Source organism: Oncorhynchus tshawytscha, linkage group LG01 (assembly GCF_018296145.1).
Source record: "Oncorhynchus tshawytscha isolate Ot180627B linkage group LG01, Otsh_v2.0, whole genome shotgun sequence".
In the NCBI taxonomy this organism is placed as follows: domain Eukaryota; kingdom Metazoa; phylum Chordata; class Actinopteri; order Salmoniformes; family Salmonidae; genus Oncorhynchus; species Oncorhynchus tshawytscha.
In genome coordinates, this window is record NC_056429.1 from 34,176,309 (window position 1) to 34,203,265 (window position 26,957).

General features: G+C 48.6%; 1 protein-coding gene across 4 annotated transcripts in view; it reads left to right on the plus strand.

The window, feature by feature from the left end:
• Positions 1-26,957, plus strand: part of LOC112249907 (SZT2 subunit of KICSTOR complex) — a 151,871-nt gene that overhangs the window by 70,118 nt on the left and 54,796 nt on the right. For 2 of the 4 annotated variants that reach the window (XM_024419663.2, XM_042320732.1), the window contains 19 exons: positions 255-339; positions 2,603-2,653; positions 4,984-5,157; positions 6,291-6,488; positions 6,960-7,198; positions 7,501-7,664; positions 8,549-8,646; positions 8,958-9,090; positions 9,267-9,394; positions 10,381-10,428; positions 11,681-11,802; positions 11,946-12,128; positions 14,717-14,984; positions 15,611-15,690; positions 18,419-18,547; positions 18,841-19,043; positions 19,545-19,638; positions 19,848-19,928; positions 20,228-20,302. In XM_024419663.2, the coding sequence (XP_024275431.1) occupies positions 255-339; positions 2,603-2,653; positions 4,984-5,157; positions 6,291-6,488; positions 6,960-7,198; positions 7,501-7,664; positions 8,549-8,646; positions 8,958-9,090; positions 9,267-9,394; positions 10,381-10,428; positions 11,681-11,802; positions 11,946-12,128; positions 14,717-14,984; positions 15,611-15,690; positions 18,419-18,547; positions 18,841-19,043; positions 19,545-19,638; positions 19,848-19,928; positions 20,228-20,302 (2,553 nt within the window). The remainder of the gene's footprint in view (positions 1-254; positions 340-2,602; positions 2,654-4,983; positions 5,158-6,290; positions 6,489-6,959; positions 7,199-7,500; positions 7,665-8,548; positions 8,647-8,957; positions 9,091-9,266; positions 9,395-10,380; positions 10,429-11,680; positions 11,803-11,945; positions 12,129-14,716; positions 14,985-15,610; positions 15,691-18,418; positions 18,548-18,840; positions 19,044-19,544; positions 19,639-19,847; positions 19,929-20,227; positions 20,303-26,957) is intronic. The other 2 variants (XM_042320730.1, XM_024419672.2) reach the window with 2 other exon arrangements.

Sequence of the window (26,957 nt, forward strand, 5' to 3'; positions counted from 1 at the left end):
GCTGATCTAATTGGTCAAAGCGTTTTTTCAGCGACGTATTTGTCAGTTTTAGAGGATGATAGAAGGGGACCATTCAATTGATGCGAGTGTGGTGTATACAGTTCCCTATGAAGGGGTGTAGGCTAGATGTATTCAAAAAGAGGACCAAGCCACTGATGGATAGAGTAGTGACAACATTTATTTTGACAAGTTTTAATTTTGTGTGTTAAATCACACCTCTTCTCTCTCTCTATCTCTCGCTCTCTTTCTCTCAGCACTACTTCCATCAGAGCAGTGAACTACCTGACTCTGATGTCTACCTCTACAATAAGCCTGGGGGCCAGGGGACTGGAGGGAAAGGTAATGAAGTTATTTTCTCTCTTCTCTCAGCTGTCCCTGTACACACACTGTCCTCTCACTCTGTCCCTGCACAATGTCTATCTCTCTCTCTCTGTCTTGCTTTCTCGCGGTCTTGCACTGTCCCTCTTTCTCTCTCTCTCTCTCTCTCTCTCTCTCTCTCTCTCTCTCTCTCTCTCGCGTTCATGCACACGTGCACATACACACACGTATCCCATTGTAGGGTGCGCTATGCCAACTGCACCTAATTCACCAGCTGATATTGTGTTTCTTTAAATTAGGTAGCCTTCACTTGTTTTCTCAAATTATTTAGCGGAGGCTGTATTTTCTCTCCTCTACTTGACGTGTTTTGCTCAGTGGAGTCGTGTGTGTGTGTGTGTGTGTGTGTGTGTGTGTGTGTGTGTGTGTGTGTGTGTGTAAGCTGCTGACTTCGAGGGAGTGATATCACAGGTTGTGCTGACAGCCTCTTTCCCTATTTAAACTTTTCACCACATTAAATAATCGCACGGAAAATTATCACAGCACTGCCTTGCATAGCTAATACGCACTAAGCTGACTTTTGTTCGGCTTAGGCACTTCTGGTATAGAATGTTCGTTTCTCTGGTTAGTGTTACACTCGTTCTCCCAAGGTGACTGGCCCATCAGACTTGCCAACTTCCATATGTGAAGTGTGCTTTGGTGGATAACTTGCCAAAAAATGAAACGAGACTGAATAATGGCCTGTTTTGTTGTGTATTCCCCTGTTTGAGGATCAGATCATCTTTCTTTGGGGACAGCACATGCTATTGCCGTGCGCCCGGGTGCAAGCGTGCACGTGTGTGATATGGCCTCCTGTTAGTTGGGTTTAGCCTACAGTAAGACATTTCTCCAGCTATCCTGTTCATTATATAGTGTGTTGACAGCTATAATGATTAAACACACGGCTCCTATATTATCCCCACTGCCTGTTGGCATAAATATTGTTTCAAAACAGGCTGATATCTCACTTAAACTGACTTCTCTGCAGTGTCCTACTCAAAGTACCACGGGTGATGTTTATTCGGGGGGGTTCCCTCCAGGTTGCTTCCCAAATGGCACCCTATTCCTCATATAGTACACTAGTTTTAACCCGAGCCCTATTGGCCCGAGTGCACTATAAAGGGAATAGGGTGCCATTTTAGATGCACACACAACCCAGGCTTTTGCATACATTCCCCATGCAGTCTCACTGCTTTTTATTTGCTGTGAAGGGAAGCTCTGGCAGCATCTTATTAATTTGAAGTATTGCACAACAAGGTGCTTGAGTGATTTGATTTGACTTGATCCCTGCCTGGCGTGAGAATATGTCAGGTGCAGACTGCCACTCTGCCAGAGATGGAAGGCTTAGCCTTGCACTGTTGTGTTCCACGGCCAGCTTATTAAGAAACTCTTTTCCGATGGTTACCACATTTAATCTTGTAGAAAAGTCACAACCTAAACTACACGCCTACTGTGCTTGAATACCATGGAAGGCATTTTAACATGGGCTGCTGCTTCAGCGATTCCATCTCAGTGAGCTTATAGACCTCGTTTTATTGCAGAATTCAGACAGAGATATTTTCCTCTTACTGATAACTGTGTACGAAGGCCCTGCAACAAATAACTCCTATAATAACTCATGTCTGTTATTGTATGTGTGATAAAATAGTAGCAATGTCTATGCATAAAGGAAGTGAAAGAGTGTAGTGCCAGGCTAGTGGAGGCCTAGCTCTGGTCCAGGGCATTAGTGTGGCTTGTTAACACTGAGACTTCCTTTTAAAGCTGCACTGACGCCCTGGACCAGAGCTAGTAGAGGCCCAGGCCCAGGTCTCCTGGACATTTGCATTCAATTGGTAGATCAATCTGAGATGGGGTTGCAAAATTCCGGACGCTATCCACAAATGTACAGGTTTTCTAGAAATCCCGGGTTGGAAGTTCGCAGAACCAGGAGGGAATAAGCAGGAAATCCGTAATCCTCCGACCAGGATTTCTGGAAAACCTGTGGATTTTGGGAAAGTTAGCGGGAACCCTTGGCGACCCTAATTCGAGATGATCTGAAGATGCTTGTTCCACTGACTCCGCCGATTCCTCATCAGTTTGTCAGTTTGCACTACTTAGTACACAGTTCGCAACATACCATACGTTACATTAGCAACTGATGCACCATCTGGCCTTCAGACAGGAGCTGAAAAGAGATACCTCTCATATCATATCTGATGATACTAGAAGGTAATGTATTGAGGGTCTGTCTGTCTGTCTGTTGACTCAGGTACCATGTCGGACCTCGTTCAACACCTCTTCCCACCCTCTCAGTTCCAAGGTATCATGTTTGATGAACCCCTAGCTACCTTGGCTCTACTGGCCTGGCTGGCTGGGGGTGCTCCTGCTCTTGCCTCATTTTCCATATGGCTTTATTTGGCTGTGTTTTACTCTTTAAGGGAGATTGGCTCTTTGGAAGTAAATTGCCTGCACTTCAACAACAGTAGTGTTTAATGTGGACCGGATTGCTTATTTGAGTTGCCCATTGCTCTCTGCATTACTTTTTAAGTGGCATGCAGAGTGACCTGACTGTTCTTTCGTTCTTTTAATGTAGTCTGGTGGCACTTTTGCCGCCTTTTTAAAGCTTCAATGTGTTCTTGACTGGCTTTGGTCTTGGTTATAATGGCTTCTGCAGTCTATCAAGAGATGCTGCTCAATGAGAAATTGAATGGAAAATAATCAGGCATAGGAATATGTGTGCGTTTTAAGTTGAATAGTATCCAGCTTTTAAACAAAATTGAATGTTTGTTTTTTTCCAATTAGGCAATGATATTTACAGCTATTGCGATATATAGGCTGGTTAAACACAGGGCCACTGCAATGCTACTCATTGATACTGGAATAATTATTTTGAGCAGAATGAAACAATGTTGTAGTATTTTATTCACCGTCTTTCCTATAGAAATGTTATCTTTGGATCTGTAGAGCTCTTTTCATTCCAAGAAAGGCTATGCTATGTAGCCTAAAATGTGCATTTTTCGGTGTTCTTAAAAATAAAAAAAAAGAATTAAGGCTGAGACAGTTTGAAAATGTCATCCCGGTCCTGTCTTGTCTGTCTAGTGGATGTCAGTGTGACTTCTTCAAAGGCTGTGGAAAGGATCCGCAGTCCAGACTAACTGTAGTGTAATTGACTGAATGACTGTCTGGCTCAGGGCCTTACAGGATAACGGCGTGGCCTTGTCTTGTAGATAGATAGAGGCCCATCAGCTCTAAATCCTGTTTTCTGGCTGCCACCATTACTGATGTGCTGTAGCAATCCATTGGCTCATTGCCCTGGCTGACACGGGCAGCCGTCACAGAACCCGGACAGCCTGTCAGAGGCTGCATCCCAAATTCTGTAGCACCTTATTCCCTGTATAGTGCACTCCTTTTGACCAGAGCCATAAGGGCCCTGGTCACAAGTAGTGCACTAAATAGGGTACCATTTGTTTGGGATAAACCCTCTCACGTTAAAGCCACTATGGAGGGACTGCTGAACACAAAAGGACACCTGTTGCATTGTGTTTCTGTGTGCGTTTGGGACTCACAGGTGACGGCCCGGTCAGTCCGTCAGACCTCATAAACCACCCTGTTAAAGTAGCCAAAGAAAAATGGACCGGAGTCCCCGCAAAACTCAAAGTACAAAAAAAATCAAGTCACTTGCTCCGGCTGACCTGTTCAGTCATCAGAATGCGCAGGCATGTAGTAGCAGTAGTAGTAGTAGCAGTAGTAGTAGTAGTAGTAGCAGCAGTAGTAGTAGCAGCAGTAGTAGTAGTAGCAGCAGTAGTAGTAGTAGTAGTAAAATCTTCTGGAGAGAAACCATAACACTTGATAAGTGGGTTTAGTGGTTTGAGAATGACAAGTGGCTGCTTTGCTGACTAGCTGGCTGCAATAGACAGATACGCACGCACAACATGCACGCGGTGTAGCATGACCGTCTGCAGTCGAGTGTAAAGCCCATGTGTGTGTTGCTGTTTTATTCCAGGTGATGAATGTAATGCATCTATGTCTCCCGCCAGCCTGCCAGGTACATCAGCCCATCAATCACTACTCCACGCCTGCCTCTACCCACTAACGGTGCAAGCTAATAGCCATAGTCGTATCAAACCAAACATGGGCCCGGGCAGATCGGCAGTAATGTTATTTAGCGCAGGTGTCCTGTATGGGTGAGGAATCCCTGTATGATGCAGGGTTTTATGAGGTGGATAGAAGATGCAGGGCGATGGGGGTGAGAATCCGAAGACGACGCTGTCTGGGTTTGTGTTGGGATGGAACATCAACTGTGTTGTAGTAGAAAGGTCATGGTTTATCCATTGATGCTGTTGTTCCTCTGATGTTACAGCAGGAGAATGTCAGACTGAATCAATGGTGAATCTCTGTAGCTTATAATGGCCCACAAAGTCGTTGTTTATTTGCATTCAAACTGCACTTCATTTCACTTGAAAAATATGGTTAGCGTTTCGATGTGAACAACATGCACAATAGTCAAGGTTATTGTTAATAATGTACAAAAAACACTATCCGGCTCAAAGGACCATTCAAAAAGAGCACCACCTTTTATTCATCCTCTAATTAGTCTATCAGTATAACTCTGGGTCACCCTGTCCTCCACATTTCACCTGTTCCCTTCAGGTATCGCCTGTATCGCCCTGTCGTTCGTTGATGCTCAAGGCTGCCCCTTGCAGGTTCCAGCCCAGTACTGCACCACACCACCCAGAGGGGATGCATCCACCATCCTCCTACAGCCAGACCAGTTTGACACCCTGACAACTGTCATCAAGGTGGACTCCAACAACCTCAGCTCAGGTAAAGCCTGGTAGGGTTTCTTTTAGAGATCAGTGTCCTGTTTATTAGGGCACATAGTAGCCCTTTTTGGCTTCGGAAAACAAAAAAAAACAATCATTCTTATTGGACAGGTTCAGATGGTACCCCTCCATTTAGTGCGTGATGAACATGACAAAGCCTGAGTAACCAGGACAACCGTTGGCGGAGTTGTTGCTGTGTCTTTTTCTTCTCAACGACTGTCATGAAATATGTTTTCTATTATGTGCTGCGTTGTCTATTTGTATTAAGTGATTGAATTATATATATCATTTTTGCACTGGTGAAGTGTTTGAGAATCGTAAAATTCTATCTCCTTACAGTACCATTTCACAAGATGGATTCATTTATAAACAGAGCAATAAGTCGTACATAGTGGTCACACTCTGGAATTAAATGCCAAGTCACCTTGAGTAGGACTGCTAAAGCTGCTCACATAATGATGGTCATTGCATCATTTTACAATGAGTTTTTATTCTCTCTTTCTTAGATATGGGGATTGTATTTGTCAATGTGACATTGAGTTAAATTGAATAAAATTATGATGAACTTTTATGTTTTTGTTTAAAAAAAAAAAACTCAAAATCCTCATCCAAATAATGACATGCATAAAAACATATATATATATATATATATATATATATATATTCGCATATAGCTAACATCTTTAATTGGCAAATATGATTTATGCTTCCTAGTTTGTTTGAGAAAATGCAATTCGTTTCGAAGAGTAAAAATAACCACCTCTCATGTGGTAATCTACTGCGTTGCCATGTGTTTGTGTAAGATTATTAATTAGAAGCCTTCTACCTGAGCTGCTTAAACTCTGCTGGGCTCTGCTCTACTGGGCTGTCTATAACACCATCATTAATCAGGTGTGCTCTGCAGTAGCCTGATCACGTGTGTGTGTGTGTGTGCGTGCGCTGTATAGCCAACTCCTATGCTCATAGTCACAATGTCATCATTGCTAAGACAGCACAAACAGAATTGGGACCGAGCTAGTTCAATGACCATAGGAGTTGGCAAGACCGCACAAACAGACCTGGGACCAGGCTACAGTAGTTATGCTCAGTGCAATTCTCATTAGTCATGAATCTGCCCTTCCTTCTTCCTGACAGGGTCAGAGATGAGGGTGCGTTTTGACATCTGGGAGCAAGGTAACGTCTCCCCCCTCCAGCTGACTGACAAGCTGCGAGGGGCCCTGCGCCACGCCCTCTGTGACGTCATCATGGAACTCCGGGTCCTGCCGAATCCCCTGTGTCTGGAGACGTTCTGCACTACACCGGGGAGAGGGCAGAGAGAGGACTCCACTAACGGTGAGGAACTAGAACTACCTTTACAGTACCTGCTTGGTAAAGCTGGGACAATCAACAGAAAAAGGACCGACACCGACCATACCTATCACTTATCACAGGCATTTTCCTGATATCATTCATTTGCAATAACTAGCCTCTAGAGAAATGTGAAGTTAGAAATGAAAGTTTTGCTAACATGGGTGGTAGTTAATGGGACAATTGATGGCTACAACCATCAAACTATCAGTAGTAGTTTAAAGGGTAAGAAGAGAAAAATTATGCAGATTGTTGTAAACGTGTCATTCTATTTATCGTTATCGCATCAATTCAGGCAATTTATCGTGATATGGATTTTTGTCCATAGCTCTACTGCTTAGTACATATGGTTTCCTTTGGCCTGCACAACGAATGCAAATGCTTTATTGGTCTTATTGGAAAGTAAATTGTCTAATGTTATCAGGTTCATCCCTTGTCTCCACATCTTTTCCATAGGTCTTATAAGTCCTCCTCCAATGGAAGCAAAGGAAGGGAATGACCTGGAGGTTAGGGAAGTGAAGGAATTTAAGGACAGCTTCCGGCCTCGTAGTGGCTCTAGGAGGGTTAAGAACAGCCCCTCCCCTATCACCCTGATTCCTGCCCCCCTTGGGACCACCCCCAACACCGGACCAAGCACCCCTGAGTCCACTACACCCACCGGCAAGACCACCCGCCGAAGCTTCTGGGAAATACTGGTGAGTGAAGTTCTCTTTCATTGGGTTTGTGATGTGTTGTAAGAGAGGATTTTGTCCAAAATGGCACCCTATTCCCTAATGCAAAACTTGTCTATTTCTGCCAGAGTGGCCAAAACTAGTTTACTTGATTAGGGAATAGAGTGCCATTTCAGAATCTTTCATAACACATTTCTGTGGGTCTCCTCTGAGTTTAGTTCTGTCAGTGCTACATCCATCCGAGATCAACATTTATATCTACATTTGGATTATGAACCACCGTGTTGCCGTTTCAGTCAGTGAGGAAATGATTATCCTCCCTACAGAGCAAGCCAGACTCCTCTGAGCTGGGGAGCCCGAAGACGACAGACGACATCGTGCAGGAGAAGGGGGAGGAGGGTCGGACACGCAGGAGACACAAGACGGAGAACGTGAAGCAGCAGTGGAGCCAGGAGAAGGCCATGGCTGTAGAACTGGAGCAGGCCCAGAGGTTAGAAGATACACAGGCTGGATTTAGATCTGGGTTCAAATCCTATCAGTTTTTTCTTCCAAATGCTTTTTCTTCCTTTTTTTTTTTTTTTCCTGTCTGCATTTCCAGATGGGCGGAGTTAGAACTATTTCATTGGTTTCATCGTGACAGGCAAATGAGCTACACTCACTGGACAGTTTATTAAGTACACCCATCTAGTCCCGGGTCAGACATCCCTGTGCCTCCAGAACAGCCTGAGTTATTCGGGGCATTCTACAAAGTGTAGGAAACGTTCCACAGGGATGTTGGTCCATGCTGACGCGATGGCATCACGCAGTTGCTGCAGATTGGTCACCGGTACATTCATGCTGCGAACAGCCTTTTCCATCTCATACCAAATATGCTCTATTGGGTTGAGGTCTGGGGACTGTGCATGCCACTCAAGTAAACTGAACTCACTGTACCTAATAAACTGGTCGGTGAGTGTATGGAGAAAGGCAGGATCCATGATTGGCTGAGATAATGGAGGGGGATTTAAAAAATTAGACTACTTTCTGGAGGACAATGCCATGCTGACTCGTGCGTTTAGGTGTTCATTCTTAAAGAGATGGGTGGGGCTAAGGCTTAAGAGGGGTGTGACTGATGCTGAATGGGTGTAAACGAAGAAGAGCTCTTTAGAAAGTGTGGAAATCATTCAAGGGCATTTCTATTTATCCTACTTGTCTCCAAAGGATACGTTTACACAATTAAAAAAATATCCCTTTCCACGTTTCCCCCGAACTGCAGAGTATGATATAGAAGTTTTTTTGAGGACATAAGCTCCTTCCTGAATTCAGTCACAAATGTGGAGTTTCCGTCAGTAGTATTGCACTGTTCAATTGGTGTGTGTGTGTATTTTCCAATAGGAGACATGTGTCCCAGCTAGAGGAGGGTGACATTGGGACCCTGCACCCTCTATACCAGGTCACCTGTCAGCCCTGGATCACCTTCATGGCTAAACTTGGTGAGTGTCTCCTCTGCCCTACTCTTTGCACTTCCCTTACCCCTGTCCTTATTTCTGCTGGAGTGTAGAGGGAGAAGATGGGAGGGGGGGGGGGTTATAGAAAATATTGTTTTTTATCCCAAATTGCGCTCTATTCCCTCTGTATAACCTCTCTGGTCAAAGTAGTGCACTATACAGAGACTATGGTGCTATTTGGGACCATACCATTGTCTCCTATCTATTTTCTGCGAGAACCTTCAAATTGAACGCCTAACTCTCATTTTCTCTTATTTCTTCTCCTTTTCTCTCGTTCTTTCTTCTGGTGTAAACAGGATGCCCGTCGATTCAGCAGTGCACAGCTGAGATTGCCTCCCAGTTTCTGCTCCCGCCCATCCTTACAGAGATTGTCAATCTGGTCAGCTCCCTGGCCAGTGACACCGCAGTCAAGGTGTTTGAGAGGACAAGGTGGGTCATTTTGAAATGATCACGCATACAAATATGTATACATTATTATCAGGAAAGCATCTATATACACTTTTCTAGGACCATTAACACATTTTTCAAGCGAGTGTTGTACGGATATTGTTTCGATATGAACTTACTTTATCATGGTTTTGTGTTTTTTTTGTTTGGTCCCCTAGTTGTCCCCAAGGAGACATGTTTGCTCCCCTGCCTTTGATCCACCACCTCAGCCAACCGCCTACCACCTCTAGAACCTTCATCCTCATTGGACGGAACTTCCACCAATGGCATTGCAGCACAGAGCAAGGTACCTGCATAAGCCAGAGTTCTATTATCCCTGTGCTTCTGAAAGTAGTCACTGTTCACTGTTCGCTTAAGCTAATGTAGCAGGTGTAAAAAGATGCCTGAGCAGAGGTCCCGCATCCGGTTTTCAGGGGAAAAGGAAGTCCGGTTGAATTAACTGTATCCCTGAAAACCGGATGCTTCCGGCTCTTAGCAATTCTGCTAAGGGTGCCGTTTGTTCGACCCTTGATTTGATTGACTTTTTAGATTCATGGAGTTAAACATAGTCATTGCCCTTTGAAACTATTTGATGATCATTTTATACCTCAAATTATGCCTCATTTCCTTATTTAGTTTTTTTGGGAGAAAAAAAAATGATGTGGTACCTTTTTCTCCTCTGTAACTTTGGGATTCTGTGGTCAACCATGCTTTACTAACTGACTTTATGGCAGCAGCAAATTGAGAAATGAAAAAAATGGGGAATACTACATCAGCATATACTGAGAGATATTATTACGATGCTCAGCCACCCAGCAAGCAGGCACTCTATAGCAGAACTGGGCCCGAACCCAAATTCTCTATCCTAACCCAACCTGGAACATTTTGCTGCTAATTTACTTCTAAACTACTCATTGCATCAAATCTGTTAGATAGATTCTCTCACTTCAAAAACAACACTCCAATGGCATGTTACTATTAGCTATTACTAATTATCAACTGGAGATGGGTGTAGAAGACTAAAGTGCATGATGTACACGAAGGTGTTATTTCTAAGCTTACCCTGTCACGACATGTCTGCTCCTGCGCTTTGGGTTCTCGTCTCTCTCCTCTGTCCCTCTCTGACAATCACCGCTGTTGCTGTGATTTCTTCTTTCTTTCTTTTGCAAGCATGTCTGTCTGTAGTGTTAGCGGAGTATCTCTGTGTAGCTACTGTAGAACTGTCTTGTTGTCTCTGCCTGCACCCTGCCAATATCATGCTGTTTGTTTGTGCTCATCTCCGTTTGCCCACAGAAGACAGTTCAGATGATGAAAACATCCCTGAGATTAGTAGGTTCACACGTAAGTCTCACTCTGCCCCCTCCTCATTGTAGGTTCACACGTAAGTCTCACTCTGCCCCCCTCCTCATAGTATGTTCACACGTAAGTCTCACTCTGCCCCCTCCTCATAGTAGGTTCACACGTAAGTTCACCCCCAGCCAGCCCCAACCAAGCAATGCTGGCTCTGGGCTGTTCTGGTTTTATGTATATGTTTTAAATTCATGTAGACTTTTCTAAGACATTATTAATGGTTCTATTTACCCATTTAAGCCTCAAAGAATGTGTCCCAAAAAAAGAACGGTAAAAAAAACAGGATTTGTACTGAATGCTTTACTGAATGCTTCACTGAATGCATGTTGTGAGCTGTGCATCATATAATCATGTTGCTTACGTGGCTTCATACGGATGACCTTATACCTGTGGAATATGAAGAGTTCACACAGTTTCTTCTGTCTCGTCTCCCTCCAAACTTTTATATTTCAATTCCAAATGTCAACTCAAATCTCACAATTTCTACTCTCATAAAGGGCTACAATTTATCTTCAAGCTTAACTCTCTGGCTGTCTGGCAAAATAATAGTAAATTTCTTAGAAAGGAAATGTTTTTTTCTCCCCCTTCTTCTCTGCCTGCTCTAAAGGCAGCAGTGGAGTAGCCCCCTGCATGCCTCTCAAAGAATGGATCTGTGAATAATTGTATGCAACTGGTCTTTGGGGGGCCTTACAAAACCCTGCTGAGATGTTCTCTGTCTGATAGGACGTAATGAGAACCGTCTATTATTTCATCTTAATAGCACCGTGTTCAGAAATCACTTTCCGCCATAGGGTGACTTACTGTCCGTTTAGTCATATACTTGATGGTCAGATGGTAATATACTTGATGGTAATCATATACTTGATGATCATAAGAGATGCAAGATTCTCAGTCTGTGACATTATTAAGGTCCCCTTGTTAAACTGATTGTCGGCCTGAGTCCATCCTACCGTACCATCCTTATCTTGGAGACTGCGCTAGAGTCTGGTTCAGCTCCGGTTCTCTCCTGTCTGTCTTCTGTCTGCTGTGTCAGGTTGGGGTCGATTCCATTACATTTCAGTCAATCCAGGAACTAAAATTCCAATTCCAATGCGCCTCATTGCTTGTCGATAAAGACAAAATGGAATTGGAATTTCAGTTTACTTTCGGTATTGACTGAAATAAATGGCATTGACCCCAAACCTGGTCTGCATCCTTCCCCTGCGTCCCACTCTCACTGTCTTCTCTCTCCCTATTGGTCCAGCTCATAAGGGTTTCCAGCGCTTCGAGGCCTTGGAGCAGTCTGATTGTTTCAGCCCAGGGCAGGCCTCGAGGGGCGTGGCCCCAAGACAGAGGTTCCTCCTCATACACATCCTGGATAAGAAGGTGAGGAGAGGAGGTGGGGGAGTGAGTTGTGGGTGGGTGGGGGTATGTATGACACAATTTGGCCCATTTATTTCCACCCGTAGGCTATGTGAGGTGGGTTGATCTCAATCTCAGTGTTGATCTATGTCTCTCTCCCTCTCCAGGTGACCCTGTACACCTATAACTGGTCGGTGGACCTTGGTGTGTCTCTGAACCGGGGACTGGTCAGGCTGGTCCAGTGGCAGAATGCCAGGTCCCACGTTGTCCACTGTCTCCTCAACCAGAAGATGGGCCTCTTCCACCACTACTGCTTCTCAGACACACCGGCCCACGCAGACCTCAAACAGGTAAACCGTTTCTCAGAATCACCTTCACTCGCCGAGTACATTTACGTGTACCACGAATTTGACCTGGTGAAGTGGCGCTGACCGTCGCCTTACGACACTGCCAATCTCACACGGAGCCGTCATACTTCCAGTAACCACAGTCGAACATTCATGCGCACACCAACGCCATCAGCGAGGTACCGTATCTAAATCAGACACACCTGCCCACCAAAACCTGATCAGGTAAACGCTCAATCTCACGCACGGCACAGCCATCTGCTTGAATTCGTCACGGTCTACCACTCTTTCGTGCAGCATATCTGTGGCCTATAAGTATGAAACATATGCCCACACACAATATACAGATGGTGCAATGTTAGGATTGGGAACAATGTCCTGGTGGTTTAAATGGGGGTTCAGTCAGGTGGAATCAGTCTGTTGGTTAGTGTAACGGCAGTGTCTGGTGGTACAGCAGGGTACACACAGCTGTCAACTCCTGAGGGTGGGGACTGAGATTCCTTTCACACTAGCAGGTACTGTGTATATACAGACACACTGCCCTCTTTCCCTCTAGTGGGTAGGCTACCTGCTATTGCCTTTCTTTGATTTCCCACTCTCTCCTCTGCTTTCTTGCTTCTCTTCTTAGCGAAAGCTGGGAGGGGGGTCTTGTCACTAAATCCCCTCCCACCTCTTTTCCCATCGGAGTTTTAAATGGCAGCAGTTTTAATATTCCTATTGCGCTTGTTTTGATCGGAGCCCTATTGGGCCCTGGTCAAGAGTAGAGCACGACATGGGGGGGATAGGGCGCCATTTGGCGTATGGTGTACTCAGTAGATTCTCCTTGGTCTTTTAATACGGAACATCAACATGACCTAGTTTTCTTCCCCCTCTCTGATCATCCCTCCCTCTTCCTCCCTACCTTGGTATGACATGTCGGCACCGAGGCCTCCCTTCCTCATTCCTCCTGTTCCTCTTCTTTTGCTTCTCCTTTTCAGTCAACGTTCCCGTCAGCGTCCTTGTATCTCTCACTCCTTTTGATATGCGCGAGGAGAGGAGCAGAGAGAATGGCTGTGTGCTAATTCTCACCCTATTCCCCTTGTTAGTGCACTGCTTTTGACCATGGCCCACGGTGCTCTGTAGGGAATGGGATGCCATTTGGGACCACAGTGAAGAGAATCACTCAGCTCTCTGACTTCACAGCCCCGTGTTTTTAGTTCCGTAGCTCTGGGGTCAAAAACAAAGAATGCCTATCATTTCTGAGCAGTCTGCACGAGTGCCGATACACAGGAGACGGAAGAAAGGCGAGACGTATTTTTAGGGCTTTGAGATGATTTTGCAAAAATAACATTCTGTATTTAATCTGTCATAGAAACAGTTTTGCTCTGCCGCTTTTCTTTTTACTGGGGACATAAGAGGATACACACACTGCATTTTGTTTTACAATGCTTTTGGGGGGGGGGGTCATGTGATTTAAACATCCTAACATTTTGCCACCGCGCAACAACCGATTGGAGTGAAAAAATGTCAAATTAAAAGGAAAAGAAAATCTCCCAAACTTTCTCCTGTTTCTCCCTCGATGCCCTCACTCTTAATCGCCTCTCCACTAACGAATGCTGACAGAAGGCAGAATCAGAGCGACGGAAAATTTGCCCCCGCAGACTGTCATCTGTCACTGTCCTGATGAGGAGCACAGTGGGCACCAGTGCCCAGTTCAACCCCCCTTGCCCTGCGGGCACAAGACAGACACTGGACAGAGGGTTCTGCCACCCTGGGGCGTCTGGGCCCTCCTCTTCCTCGTCCGTTGCCTTGGTCCTACCCAGCAGCTGTTAAGCTGCTCCGTTGCGCTAACTTGCGCAAAAGTTCCCCTGAGCAGAGGGGAGAGGGGTGTACGGACATATTAGCTGTGCAGTGTCAGTCAGGACATGCTGTCCATGAGTCTCTGTGCCATCTCTAGAGCTTCACCAATCCCTGCCGCAGTTTGAGTCAAGGGCTCTGTCCTAGTTCTGTTAGGCATATCAACTAGATCATGGTTTCAGCCCTACCAGAGTTGCTCTATACATTTTGATGTTTACGGGATAGGTTTCTACCTTTTTAGGTTCATCTAAAATGTGTGTGTGTGTACAACTTGTGTCCTGGTAGTTTGTTTTTTTACACAGTGGAATTTGGAGTTGGAATTCAGATTTGTCAGATATGAGTTGCATTTTTTTGGTTTAGGCCTGTTTCAGGCACCGCGTTCATGTGTATTTAATAGCATAATCATTGTCGTGGCATGTTCATATACCAGAAAGTTACTTGTTCAATAACTTGGAGAGCGCCTCACAGCTTCTACGCCCCCCTCGCACTCACTCCATCGCTCTCATTCTGCCTTTCATCTTCTTCTTTATCTCTCTCCATCTCTCTCTCGCTCCCCCTCTATTCTCCTCCTTATTTGACTCTTTCTCTGTTCCCTCTCTCGATTCATCTCTCTCGCTCCCTCCTATCATCTACTTTCTCTCTCCCCTTTATCTCTCTTGCTCCCCCTCTCATCATCTCCTGCTTCCTCTCTCTCCCTCTCTTCCTCTCTCAATCTCTCTCACTCTGACTCATCTTCTTCTTCTTCTTCTCTCCAGGAGCCCAACCCGTTCCTGAACCCAACCTTGGAGGCTGATGCCCTGCTGAGGAGCCCAGTGCCCCCCGTACCCAGCAAGGACCAGGGCAAGCTGGCTAGCTCCGTCCGCTCCCTGGCGCCCCTCCACTTCCCCTCAGAACTGGTGCCCTTTGACGAAGCCCTCCGGGACATCGGGATGGGCCGCCCCCTGGCCAGCGCTCAGGACGGGGCCGACGTGGTGGCTCGGCACGGGGCCCAGCTACTAGAGGTCAAGGCTGCAGAGAGGAGAGGTCAGATATGGGCCCAATGCTGTGTATAAACACTGTATATGTTCTAAGATAATGTTTATATTTAAGATTTAATGGTCAGATATGGTCACTCCGCTCCTCACCCACCTTCGCCATATAACTAATACATACTGTGCCATCTACTTTCCTACAGTTTAACTAATGCAATATTACTTAGGTTGAGAATGAAGTGGATATTTAAAGCATTTTTTTTTAGAACACAACCGATGTTAATGTGTTGTAAAAGGTTTAATGGGGGGTTAGAGTTCAGGATTCTCCAGTTATGTTTGTTTGATACAATGTGAGCCACACCAGTCCATCCAGCAGCCAGGCAGACAGGAGATGAAGTAGACAGCTAGGCTGATTGAGGAGAGGGCGATGGTTAGTTCTTGGCCCTAACAGAGACAGGCAGATGGCTTTTAGCTCTGAGGGATGGCGACATGACCCTGGGAACTGTAAAGCTGCCCTATTGCCTATAGTAATGGCACCCTATTCCCCTTTATAGTGCACTACATTTAACCAGAGCCCAAAGGGTAGTGCACTAAAGGAATTTAGGGTGCCATTCTGGACCCGCCGCGGGGCTGTGTGACCAACGAGTGTTTTCTGTGGATTTATCTCCACGTTGACAGAGATGGAGAAGCAGATGAAGATTGAGAACCTGTTTGTGACTTGGCAGCAGAGGTCAGCTCAGTCCAACATGCCCATCTCTGTAAGTACCGATCTACCGCAACCATTTTACTTCACATTTGACACTTGAGTCGTTTAGCAGACGCTCTTATCCAGAGTTACTTATAGCGGTGAGGGTGTACATTTTCATTCATTTTTCTTACTCATGTCTCGTGGGAGTCGGAACACACAACCCTGGCGTCTCAAGCGCCATGCTTTTACCAACTGAGCCACGCAGGACCCCCCATTTTAGCCATTTCCCTCCCCATGACAGGCCAATGGACACAAACACGCACACGCAGCACCGTAAACGACTCTGCTGAGGAGAAATATCAGCTCCTCTCTGTCTGACAATCGGCGCTATCTACACTATATATACCAAAGTATGTGGACACCCCTTCAAATTAGTGGATTCTGCTACTTCAGCAACACCTGTTGCTGACTGGTGTATACAATCGAGCACACAGCCATGCAATCTCCATAGACAAACATTGGCTGTAGAATGGTCTTACTGAAGGGCTCAGTGACTTTCAGTGTGGCACCGTCATACGATACCACCTTTCCAACAGGTCAGCTTGTTAAATTTCTGCCCTGCTAGAGCTGCCCCGGGTCAACTGTAAGTGCTGTTATTGCGAAGTGGAAATGTCCTCATACTCTCGGTCATGTAGTGTGTCTTGCAAATGCGTTGAGTTCACAGGTGCTGGCAGGTTACGCACACAGCGGCTCTCCATCTCAAATACATTTACACACATTTGCATGTGGGCGCAAATGGTTGTCTGAACTTTTTTTTAATGCACTGTAGCTAATTGATGTATATTTAACTATTGCCATGTTTTAGTATTCTGGGACTTTGACACGGATAAATAAATACGAGATTATTTTGAAGTAGTCCCCATTTTCAATAGTGCAACTCATTTACAAAGTTTGCAAGCTGGAGCATTTGAGCAGCTCTTAACGAGAGACGGTAACTCTTAAGTTGATATTCTAGCAAGCATTGTGGGACAGTAGACTTCATATTATTGTAGGTGTCCTGGGACTCCCGAGCACAAGCCCACCAGTGCTTTCATCAGAGGCACTGCAAGATCTTGACAGGCGGCTAAGGGCTGGCGCAATAATCATATAATCACGACAATTATGGACAATAACCTGTAACAAAAAATATGTGATAATCGTCTTAATACATTTTAGGTGAAGGGGGGATTTAGCTTTATATTCAATGAGATAGACTTACATTTTCGACATGAATAGGGTAAAGTTTTAAGAGCAGAACAGCACGGCTAGGAAGAGAGGCTTAGTTGTATTCATTAGGTAAATCGCAGCGAATTTTCGAAGACGCATTACAATTATGACAATGCCGTGGTCATTTTGCGTGACAATTGTTACCCAATATTACGTCATTGTCACGGACAGCACATCTCTGGAACACACCGGCGCAGCGTACCGTATCAATGGAAAAATAATCAAGTGTGTGTTGACATTCATTCATGTTTCTGAAACACTCATTTCACAAAAATGCAATGTGGTGCAGGTGTTTCCCCCAGCTACCTTCATCATGAAAGGTAGATGGATGAAAACAACAGTGTGAATAACTGTTGGCTACAGTATAAACAGCAACACCACAAACACCACCAGTAGTCAGTCCCAATTAGACTCTTGTCTATTGAGCTAGTGCCTGGTGATGACATTGTCTGTGTTCCCTGTGTGTGTGCTCCTACTCCTTCTCTCAGTAAGTTACCTCTCACCAGAGCAGGCTCATCCATTACTGCCCAGTCAGATGGCTGGCTGGCTGCCTGTCTTGGTCCATCCACAGTGGGGGACCCATCTCCCTTCACTGGCCCTCTAGGTCTCCTCAGATCTGCCTGCCGGCCCGCCCGTGGATTCCCAGCTCTATCACTGACGTGATGGATTAGATATGAGAGGAGATCACATCAGCTCAACAGACGGTGTTGTCTTCTGTCTGTCTCCCCTTCCCTCCTATATCACACGTGTGTGTGTGTGTGTGTGTGTGTGTGTGTGTGTGTGTGTGTGTGTGTGTGTGTGTTACTGTCTTCCTGATAGCTCCTCAGGCCAGACTACGATAGAGCTCCCAGAATGCCTTGGGGCAGGATTAATGGCCCTGTTTATTTGGCCCGTTGCTGACATCATCAGGACACACGCAGGACAGAAGGGACTTTTACTAAAGACAATGGAGGAGCTTGCATGTGCACACACACAGTCCTATCTCCATCTTCAGGCTGCACTGGGAAGATAAATGATAGACGTGTCAATGGGAGTGATTTATAAGAAGGCAACAAATATATGACTGAATAAGATGAGCCGTAACGTTTAACCAGTCAGATTCCTCTGTACTACGCCCACTAGCCACATTGTCGGCGTAACGTTTAGTAGACTGTATTTATTGTGTCATTAGAAAAAACGGACGTTGATCTCAGTGGTTGTGACGGTGGGTAGGTGGCTGTGTGTGTGTTGTAAAAATAAATAAAAAATCATTAAAATAAATAAGAACACATTCTTATATACAATGACTGTCTACCCCCCGGGCCTTACCCTCCCCTGACCCGGACGACGCTGCGCCGCCCTATGGGACTCCCGATGACGGCCGGTTGTGATCGAACCCGGATCTGTAGTGCCTTAGACCGCTGCGCCACTCAGGATCTGTCGTGTGTGTGCGCGTGCGTGTATTAACATTCTGGGGCTTTTGGTATATATACTAGGAAGAATTCACATCTGACTCGAAGGACCACAAAGAGATGTTTCCTTACTTTCCACAGGTGGTGGACTTGGACACTCTGAAGCAGTCGTCCAGGCTAGTGCACTACTGCGCCACCCCTCTGCTCTTTGACCCCGTGTTCAGGAAGCAGATCCAAGAAGAGCAGATTGTCCAACCTCAACAGGTCAAGGTACAGCAACCATGGCTGCTTTCCCTTGGGGCCTAACTCCAACACAATCCTCATGTGGTTTTTCACTTATTTCTTACTTTGAAAGATGCCCTTTTAGTTATAACATCTTGGAAACCATCCCAAACTTGGGGAATTTCTGAGAACAGGAGGGAACAAGCAGCAATCATCCAACAATCTTTCAACCAGAAACCACTGAAATCTTTCAACCAGAAACCTCTATTTTCGCCCCTCTGCTCCCCCTCTTCCCTCTCTTCTCCTCCCCCTCTCCCCTCTCTTCTCCTCCCCCTCTTCAGAAGCGCCACTGCTCCAGTGACTCCACGGCGTCTGGCAGGGACCGTAGCTACAGTACTGACTCAGCTGATATGCTGCCTAGCCGGCTGAGAGAGGAGCCCTGGTTGCAGGACATCTCTAACACCTTCCTCCAGCAGTATGTCCAGTACCTTCAGAGTATGGGCTTCATCCTGGTCCAGGTCCGGCCACAGTCCCCTGCACGCAGGTACGTCTTGTCTCAGTGGGAGCCCAGTGGTCCTCAAATCGCTACACACACATATATATGTGTAATGGATACATTGGATATCTAACTCACCCGATCTCTCACAATAAAAACGCAATAAAACTCAGAGCAAATGTCCTCTGTCTCTGAGTTTCCCTCCCACGATCCTCTCTGTGACAGTGAGCCGAACTTTGAGCAGTGTTCATTCATCCGTTAGTCATCAGATGTGTTGTGATCACATCCTAGCCCCAATAGCCACATCCCTCTGGCCACAGATGTGATATAACTGTAGCAGCCACTGGGCAGATGCTGTTTCTGCTTCTCTCGGTCTCTGTCATCCTCTGGCCCAGGACTGGGTGATTCACTCTTTTGTGTTGCCAGTCTCTGGGACCCCTGCTTAAAGGAGAATGCACACACACACACACACACACTCTCTCTTGTTGGTCTCTCCACCTCTGCCTCACCCCTAACCCTGCTTGTCTCTCCCTCCGCTCCTCCCTGCAGCATCGCCAGGGCCCGGGCAGCCATGCTCAGCTCACTCTCGTCAGAGAGGCAGTCCTTCTCCTATAACAAGGCCAGGAGTGAGGACAGCCCAAAGGTAAGTAGTGGTGATGCTAGAGATGAGGCTATTCACACACACACTCACACACTTTTCGTGACTGAAAGGCATACCGGGATACACTCACTCACTCACTCACTCACTCACTCACTCACTCACTCACTCACACTCACTCACACACACATATACAAAATTCCCTCCATCATCACCCTCATTAACTCTTGAGATACTGTTGTATTTCTCTGCAGAGCACGGGGTCAGGCACCACCGCGTACCACCTCCAGAGGGCGCTCCCAGGGGGCATCGTACTGATGGAGCTGGCCTTCCAGGTGAGACTGCTGCCTACAAACCTCCTCCACCCCTCTCTATATATTAAACCTCCACCTCTCTCTCTCTCTCTCTCCCTCTCTCTCCCTCTAGCCATTTCTCTGTCACTCCATATTACACCCCCCTCCCTTCTCACAGTGTCAGGAGATGAGTTTAGAACTGTTGTCGTCATTGTAACCACACCACACAATATGCACTTTAAAATGTCTCTCTCCTTCTCCCCTTGTCTTTCGCTCTCTCCCTCTATAATTGTCTTCTCTTTCTCGGTCTCTCTCTCTCTCTCTCTCTCTCTTTCTCTCAGGGTTGCTACTTCTGTGTGAAGCAGTATGCTCTGGAGTGTTCCCGCATCCCCATGGGACAGACCGTCAACTCTCAGGTAACATCGCGACGGCGTCTCTTATCGCTGGTGCTGTGAGTTAGACCACAGAGCCAGGGCCAAATTAGCCAGACTCTAGGTCCGCCTGAGGCTGGGTAAAGAGGGATGAATAGAGAGGGAGGGAGGGAGTGCGAGATGAGATCTTGTAAACGGCTTGATTTCACATCTCTGGAATCATCGTCATGACTTTAAACCCCTCCCCTCCCTGGCTATTAGGGGTCGAATGGTACACTTATTAGGAGGCCTATAGTCTATGCCTGCGCTGTGTTGTACGGCTGCCTCTTTAAAAATATATATATCTTAATTGGCGCATTTCATACTGTCTTTTTGTGAGGGGCAACCGGGATCTGGTTCTGTACGATGGCGAGTGGTGGGGGGGGCTCCTCCATCACTGTTTCAATCTTCAGTTTGGCAACATTTTGGCTTCCCGGGTAGATCACGGCGGCGATGGACATAGAGTTATGGCTAAAACGTTAACCGTATGTCGCCGCGCTCAACGAGAACAGGCTATGCATCTGCAAACGCCTCAAATATGTTGACACGTTTATGTCGACATCACACCGGTATACCAGAGCAAGACGGAAACGCAAAGAAACAACATCTTCTCCCCTCTGCATTCAAGCAGCCCTCGGCAGCTGATTCTGACTGGGCCAAATCAATTATAAGAGGATATGCGCCCATTCCCGGTGGTTGAGAATAGGGGGTTTCAGCGCCTTGTGAGAATGCCCGAGACACGTTACGAAACGTTCTTTTTGCACCCATTTCAGCAAACAAGTATTACACACGCTATATAAGCAAGCCAAAGTTTTTAATGAATTTCACAGTGAGAGCCCATCAGATTACCCCGGAGTGGGAGATGTACCTTGCTACAGACACACACCCCTTAGTACGCATCTGGCACTGAACGAAGCAGTGTTGGGGTGCGTTTGCATCCAAGTGGGAAGTGTGGATTTACAGCATACGACTGGGAAAAACCCAATTGAACAGCCCTCAAACTGGTAATTACTAGTGGGAAACTCATTTATCATCCTTTAGCACCCACTTCTCTATAACAGCATTTTCATCAGTTAAATGCAACTACAAAACATTATTTATAAAAAGCAATGTATTAATGTGTTTGTTTTTTTGTTTTGTTTTTTACAAGCATATGATAGCTGTACTTTTAATTTATAGTTTGCAGCTTGTTGGCCATTAGCCAATCGCCATTTCTCAATGAGTTCAAATCACATGAATGAATCCAACTGGTATTTATGACTTCAGAACTGGTAAATTCCACCTCCCACATGGTTACAAACGCAGCATCAGAGTGGAAACTTGAGAGGCCCAGCATAACAATCTGGTCACAACAGACAATGCAAGGAACATTGTGAATGCTGAATGAACATTGTGAATGGCATTACATTTTTCCAGTGCACCAAAACTGAACCGAACCATGACGCAAAACCGCAATACTTACCGAACCGTAGGTTTGGTGGACAGTTATACCCCTCTCTCTCCCTCCCTCCCTCCCTCCCTCCCTCCCTCCCTCCCTCCCTCCCTCCCTCCCTCCCTCTTTCTTTCTCTCTCCCCTCCCTCTTTCTTTCCCTCCCTCCCTCCCTCCCTCCCTCGCTCGCTCATCCCTCCCCCTCTGTTCCTCCCTCCTTTTATCTATCTCCTAGGACTCACAGTTGACTCTGGTTCACTCTCTTCCTTACTCTCCCTCCCTCCCTCCCTCCCTCCCTCCCTCCCTCCCTCCCTCCCTCCCTCCCTCCCTCCCTCCCTCCCTCCCTCCCTCCCTCCCTCCCTCCCTCCCTCCCTCCCTCATCCCTCCCCTCTCTGTTCCTCCCTCCTTTTATCTATCTCCTAGGACTCACAGTTGACTCTGGTTCACTCTCTTCCTTACTCTCCCTCCCTCCCTCCCTCCCTCCCTCCCTCCCTCCCTCCCTCCCTCCCTCCCTCCCTCCCTCCCTCATCCCTCCCCTCTCTGTTCCTCCCTCCTTTTATCTATCTCCTAGGACTCACAGTTGACTCTGGTTCACTCTCTTCCTTACTCTCTCTCTCTCCCTCCCTCCCTCTTTCTCTCTCCCTCCCCCTCCCTCCCTCCCTCCCTCCCTCCCTCCCTCCCTCCCTCCCTCCCTCCCTCCCTCATCCCTCCCCTCTCTGTTCCTCCCTCCTTTTATCTATCTCCTAGGACTCACAGTTGACTCTGGTTCACTCTCTTCCTTACTCTCTCTCCCTCCCTCCCTCCCTCCCTCCCTCCCTCCCTCCCTCCCTCCCTCCCTCCCTCATCCCTCCCCTCTCTGTTCCTCCCTCCTTTTATCTATCTCCTAGGACTCACAGTTGACTCTGGTTCACTCTCTTCCTTACTCTCTCTCCCTCCCTCCCTCCCTCCCTCCCTCCCTCCCTCCCTCCCTCCCTCCCTCCCTCCCTCCCTCCCTCCCTCCCCCTCCCTCCCTCCCTCCCTCCCTCCCTCCCTCCCTCCCCTCCCTCCCTCCCTCATCCCTCCCCTCTCTGTTCCTCCCTCCTTTTATCTATCTCCTAGGACTCACAGTTGACTCTGGTTCACTCTCTTCCTTACTCTCTCTCCCTCCCTCCCTCTTTCTCCCTCCCTCTTTCTCCCTCCCTCCCTCCCTCCCTCCCTCCCTCCCTCCCTCCCTCCCTCCCTCCCTCCCTCCCTCCCTCCCTCCCTCCCTCCCTCCCTCATCCCTCCCCTCTGTTCCTCCCTCCTTTTATCTATCTCCTAGGACTCACAGTTGACTCTGGTTCACTCTCTTCCTTACTCTCTCTCTCTCCTCCCTCCCTCTTTCTCTCTCCCTCCCTCCCTCCCTCCCTCCCTCCCTCCCTCCCTCCCTCCCTCCCTCCCTCCCTCCCTCCCTCATCCCTCCCCTCTCTGTTCCTCCCTCCTTTTATCTATCTCCTAGGACTCACAGTTGACTCTGGTTCACTCTCTTCCTTACTCTCCCTCCCTCCCTCCCTCCCTCCCTCATCCCTCCCCCTCTGTTCCTCCCTCCTTTTATCTATCTCCTAGGACTCACAGTTGACTCTGGTTCACTCTCTTCCTTACTCTCCCTCCCTCCCTCCCTCCCTCCCTCATCCCTCCCCCTCTGTTCCTCCCTCCTTTTATCTATCTCCTAGGACTCACAGTTGACTCTGGTTCACTCTCTTCCTTACTCTCTCTCCCTCCCTCCCTCCCTCTTTCTCTCTCTCCCTCCCTCCCTCCCTCCCTCCCTCCCTCCCTCCCTCCCTCCCTCCCCTCTCTGTTCCTCCCTCCTTTTATCTATCTCCTAGGACTCACAGTTGACTCTGGTTCACTCCTTCCTTACTCTCTCTCCCTCCCTCCCTCCCTCCCTCCCTCCCTCCCTCCCTCCCTCCCTCCCTCCCCCTCCCTCCCTCCCTCCCTCCCTCCCTCCCTCCCTCCCTCCCTCCCTCATCCCTCCCCTCTCTGTTCCTCCCTCCTTTTATCTATCTCCTAGGACTCACAGTTGACTCTGGTTCACTCTCTTCCTTACTCTCTCTCTCTCCCTCCCTCCTCTTTCTCCCTCCCTCCCTCCCTCCCTCCCTCCCTCCCTCCCTCCCTCCCTCCCTCCCTCCCTCCCTCCCTCATCCCTCCCCTCTCTGTTCCTCCCTCCTTTTATCTATCTCCTAGGACTCACAGTTGACTCTGGTTCACTCTCTTCCTTACTCTCCCTCCCTCCCTCCCTCCCTCCCTCCCTCATCCCTCCCCTCTCTGTTCCTCCCTCCTTTTATCTATCTCCTAGGACTCACAGTTGACTCTGGTTCACTCTCTTCCTTACTCTCTCCCTCCCTCCCTCCCTCCCTCCCTCCCTCCCTCCCTCCCTCCCTCCCTCCCTCATCCCTCCCCTCTCTGTTCCTCCCTCCTTTTATCTATCTCCTAGGACTCACAGTTGACTCTGGTTCACTCTCTTCCTTACTCTCTCTCTCTCCCTCCCTCCCTCTTTCTCTCTCCCTCCCTCCCTCCCCTCCCTCCCTCCCTCCCTCCCTCCCTCCCTCCCTCCCTCCCTCCCTCCCTCCCTCCCTCCCTCCCTCCCTCCCTCCCTCATCCCTCCCCCTCTCTGTTCCTCCCTCCTTTTATCTATCTCCTAGGACTCACAGTTGACTCTGGTTCACTCTCTTCCTTACTCTCTCTCTCTCCCCCCCTCCCTCCCTCCCCTCCCTCCCTCCCTCCCTCCCTCCCTCCCTCCCTCCCTCCCTCCCCCTCCCTCCCCTCCCTCCCTCCCTCCCTCCCTCCCCCTCCCTCCCTCATCCCTCCCCTCTCTGTTCCTCCCTCCTTTTATCTATCTCCTAGGACTCACAGTTGACTCTGGTTCACTCTCTTCCTTACTCTCTCTCCTCCCTCCCTCCCTCCCCTCCCTCCTCCCTCCTCCCTCCCTCCCTCCCTCCCTCCCTCCCTCCCTCCCTCCCTCCCTCCCTCCCTCCCTCCCTCCCTCCCCCTCTCTGTTCCTCCCTCCTTTTATCTATCTCCTAGGACTCACAGTTGACTCTGGTTCACTCTCTTCCTTACTCTCCCTCCCTCCCTCCCCCCTCCCTCCCTCCCTCCCTCCCTCCCTCCCTCCCTCCCTCCCTCCCTCCCTCCCTCCCTCCCTCCCTCCCCCCCCTCTGTTCCTCCCTCCTTTTATCTATCTCCTAGGACTCACAGTTGACTCTGGTTCACTCTCTTCCTTACTCTCTCTCCCTCCCTCCCTCCCTCTTTCTCTCTCCCTCCCTCCCTCCTCCCTCCCTCCCTCCCTCCCTCCCTCCCCCTCCCTCCCTCCCTCCCTCCCTCCCTCCCCCTCCCTCCCTCCCTCATCCCTCCCTCTCTGTTCCTCCCTCCTTTTATCTATCTCCTAGGACTCACAGTTGACTCTGGTTCACTCCCTTCCTTACTCTCTCTCCCTCCCTCCCTCCCTTCCTTCCCTCCCTCCCTCCCTCATCCCTCCCCTCTCTGTTCCTCCCTCCTTTTATCTATCTCCTAGGACTCACAGTTGACTCTGGTTCACTCTCTTCCTTACTCTCTCTCTCTCCCTCCCTCCCTCTTTCTCTCTCCCTCCCTCCCTCATCCCTCATCCCTCCCCTCTCTGTTCCTCCCTCCTTTTATCTATCTCCTAGGACTCACAGTTGACTCTGGTTCACTCTCTTCCTTACTCTCTCTCCCTCCCTCCCTCCCTCCCTCCCTCCCTCCCTCCCTCCCTCCCTCCCTCCCTCCCTCGCTCATCCCTCCCCCTCTGTTCCTCCCTCCTTTTATCTATCTCCTAGGACTCACAGTTGACTCTGGTTCACTCTTCCTTACTCTCTCTGTCTCCCTCACCTCCTTCTTTCTCTCTCCCTCCCTCCCTCTTTCTTTCTCTCTCTCTTTCTCCTCCCTCTTTCTCGCCCTCCCTCCTTCCCTCGCTCATCCCTCCCCCTCTGTTCCTCCCTCCTTTTATCTATCTCCTAGGACTCACAGTTGACTCTGGTTCACTCTCTTCCTTACTCTCTCTCTCTCCCTCCCTCCCTCTTTCTCCCTCCCTCCCTCCCTCCCTCCCTCCCTCCCTCCCTCCCTCATCCCTCCCCTCTCTGTTCCTCCCTCCTTTTATCTATCTCCTAGGACTCACAGTTGACTCTGGTTCACTCTCTTCCTTACTCTCTCTCCCTCCCTCCCTCCCTCTTTCTCTCTCTCCCTCCTCCCTCCCTCCCCTCCCTCCCTCCCTCCCTCCCTCCCCTCCCTCCCTCCCCTCCCTCCCTCCCTCCCTCCCTCCCTCCCTCATCCCTCCCCTCTCTGTTCCTCCCTCCTTTTATCTATCTCCTAGGACTCACAGTTGACTCTGGTTCACTCTCTTCCTTACTCTCTCCCTCCCTCCCTCCCTCCCTCCCTCCCTCCCTCCCCTCCCTCCCTCCCTCCCTCCCTCCCTCCCTCCCTCCCTCCCTCCCTCATCCCTCCCCTCTCTGTTCCTCCCTCCTTTTATCTATCTCCTAGGACTCACAGTTGACTCTGGTTCACTCTCTTCCTTACTCTCCCTCCCTCCCTCCCTCCCTCCCTCCCTCCCTCCCTCCCTCCCTCATCCCTCCCCCTCTGTTCCTCCCTCCTTTTATCTATCTCCTAGGACTCACAGTTGACTCTGGTTCACTCTCTTCCTTACTCTCTCTCCCTCCCTCCCTCCCTCTTTCTCTCTCTCCCTCCCTCCCTCCCTCCCTCCCTCCCTCCCTCCCTCCCTCCCTCATCCCTCCCCTCTCTGTTCCTCCCTCCTTTTATCTATCTCCTAGGACTCACAGTTGACTCTGGTTCACTCTCTTCCTTACTCTCTCTCCCTCCCTCCCTCCCTCCCTCCCTCCCTCCCTCCCTCCCTCCCTCCCTCCCTCCCTCCCTCCCTCCCTCCCTCCCTCCCCCTCCCTCCCTCATCCCTCCCCTCTCTGTTCCTCCCTCCTTTTATCTATCTCCTAGGACTCACAGTTGACTCTGGTTCACTCTCTTCCTTACTCTCTCTCTCTCCCTCCCTCCCTCTTTCTCTCTCCCTCCCTCCCTCCCTCCCTCCATCCCTCCCTCCCTCCATCCCTCATCCCTCCCCTCTCTGTTCCTCCCTCCTTCCTTTATCTATCTCCTAGGACTCACAGTTGACTCTGGTTCACTCTCTTCCTTACTCTCTCTCCCTCCCTCCCTCCCTCCCTCCCTCCCTCCCTCCCTCATCCCTCCCTCCCTCCC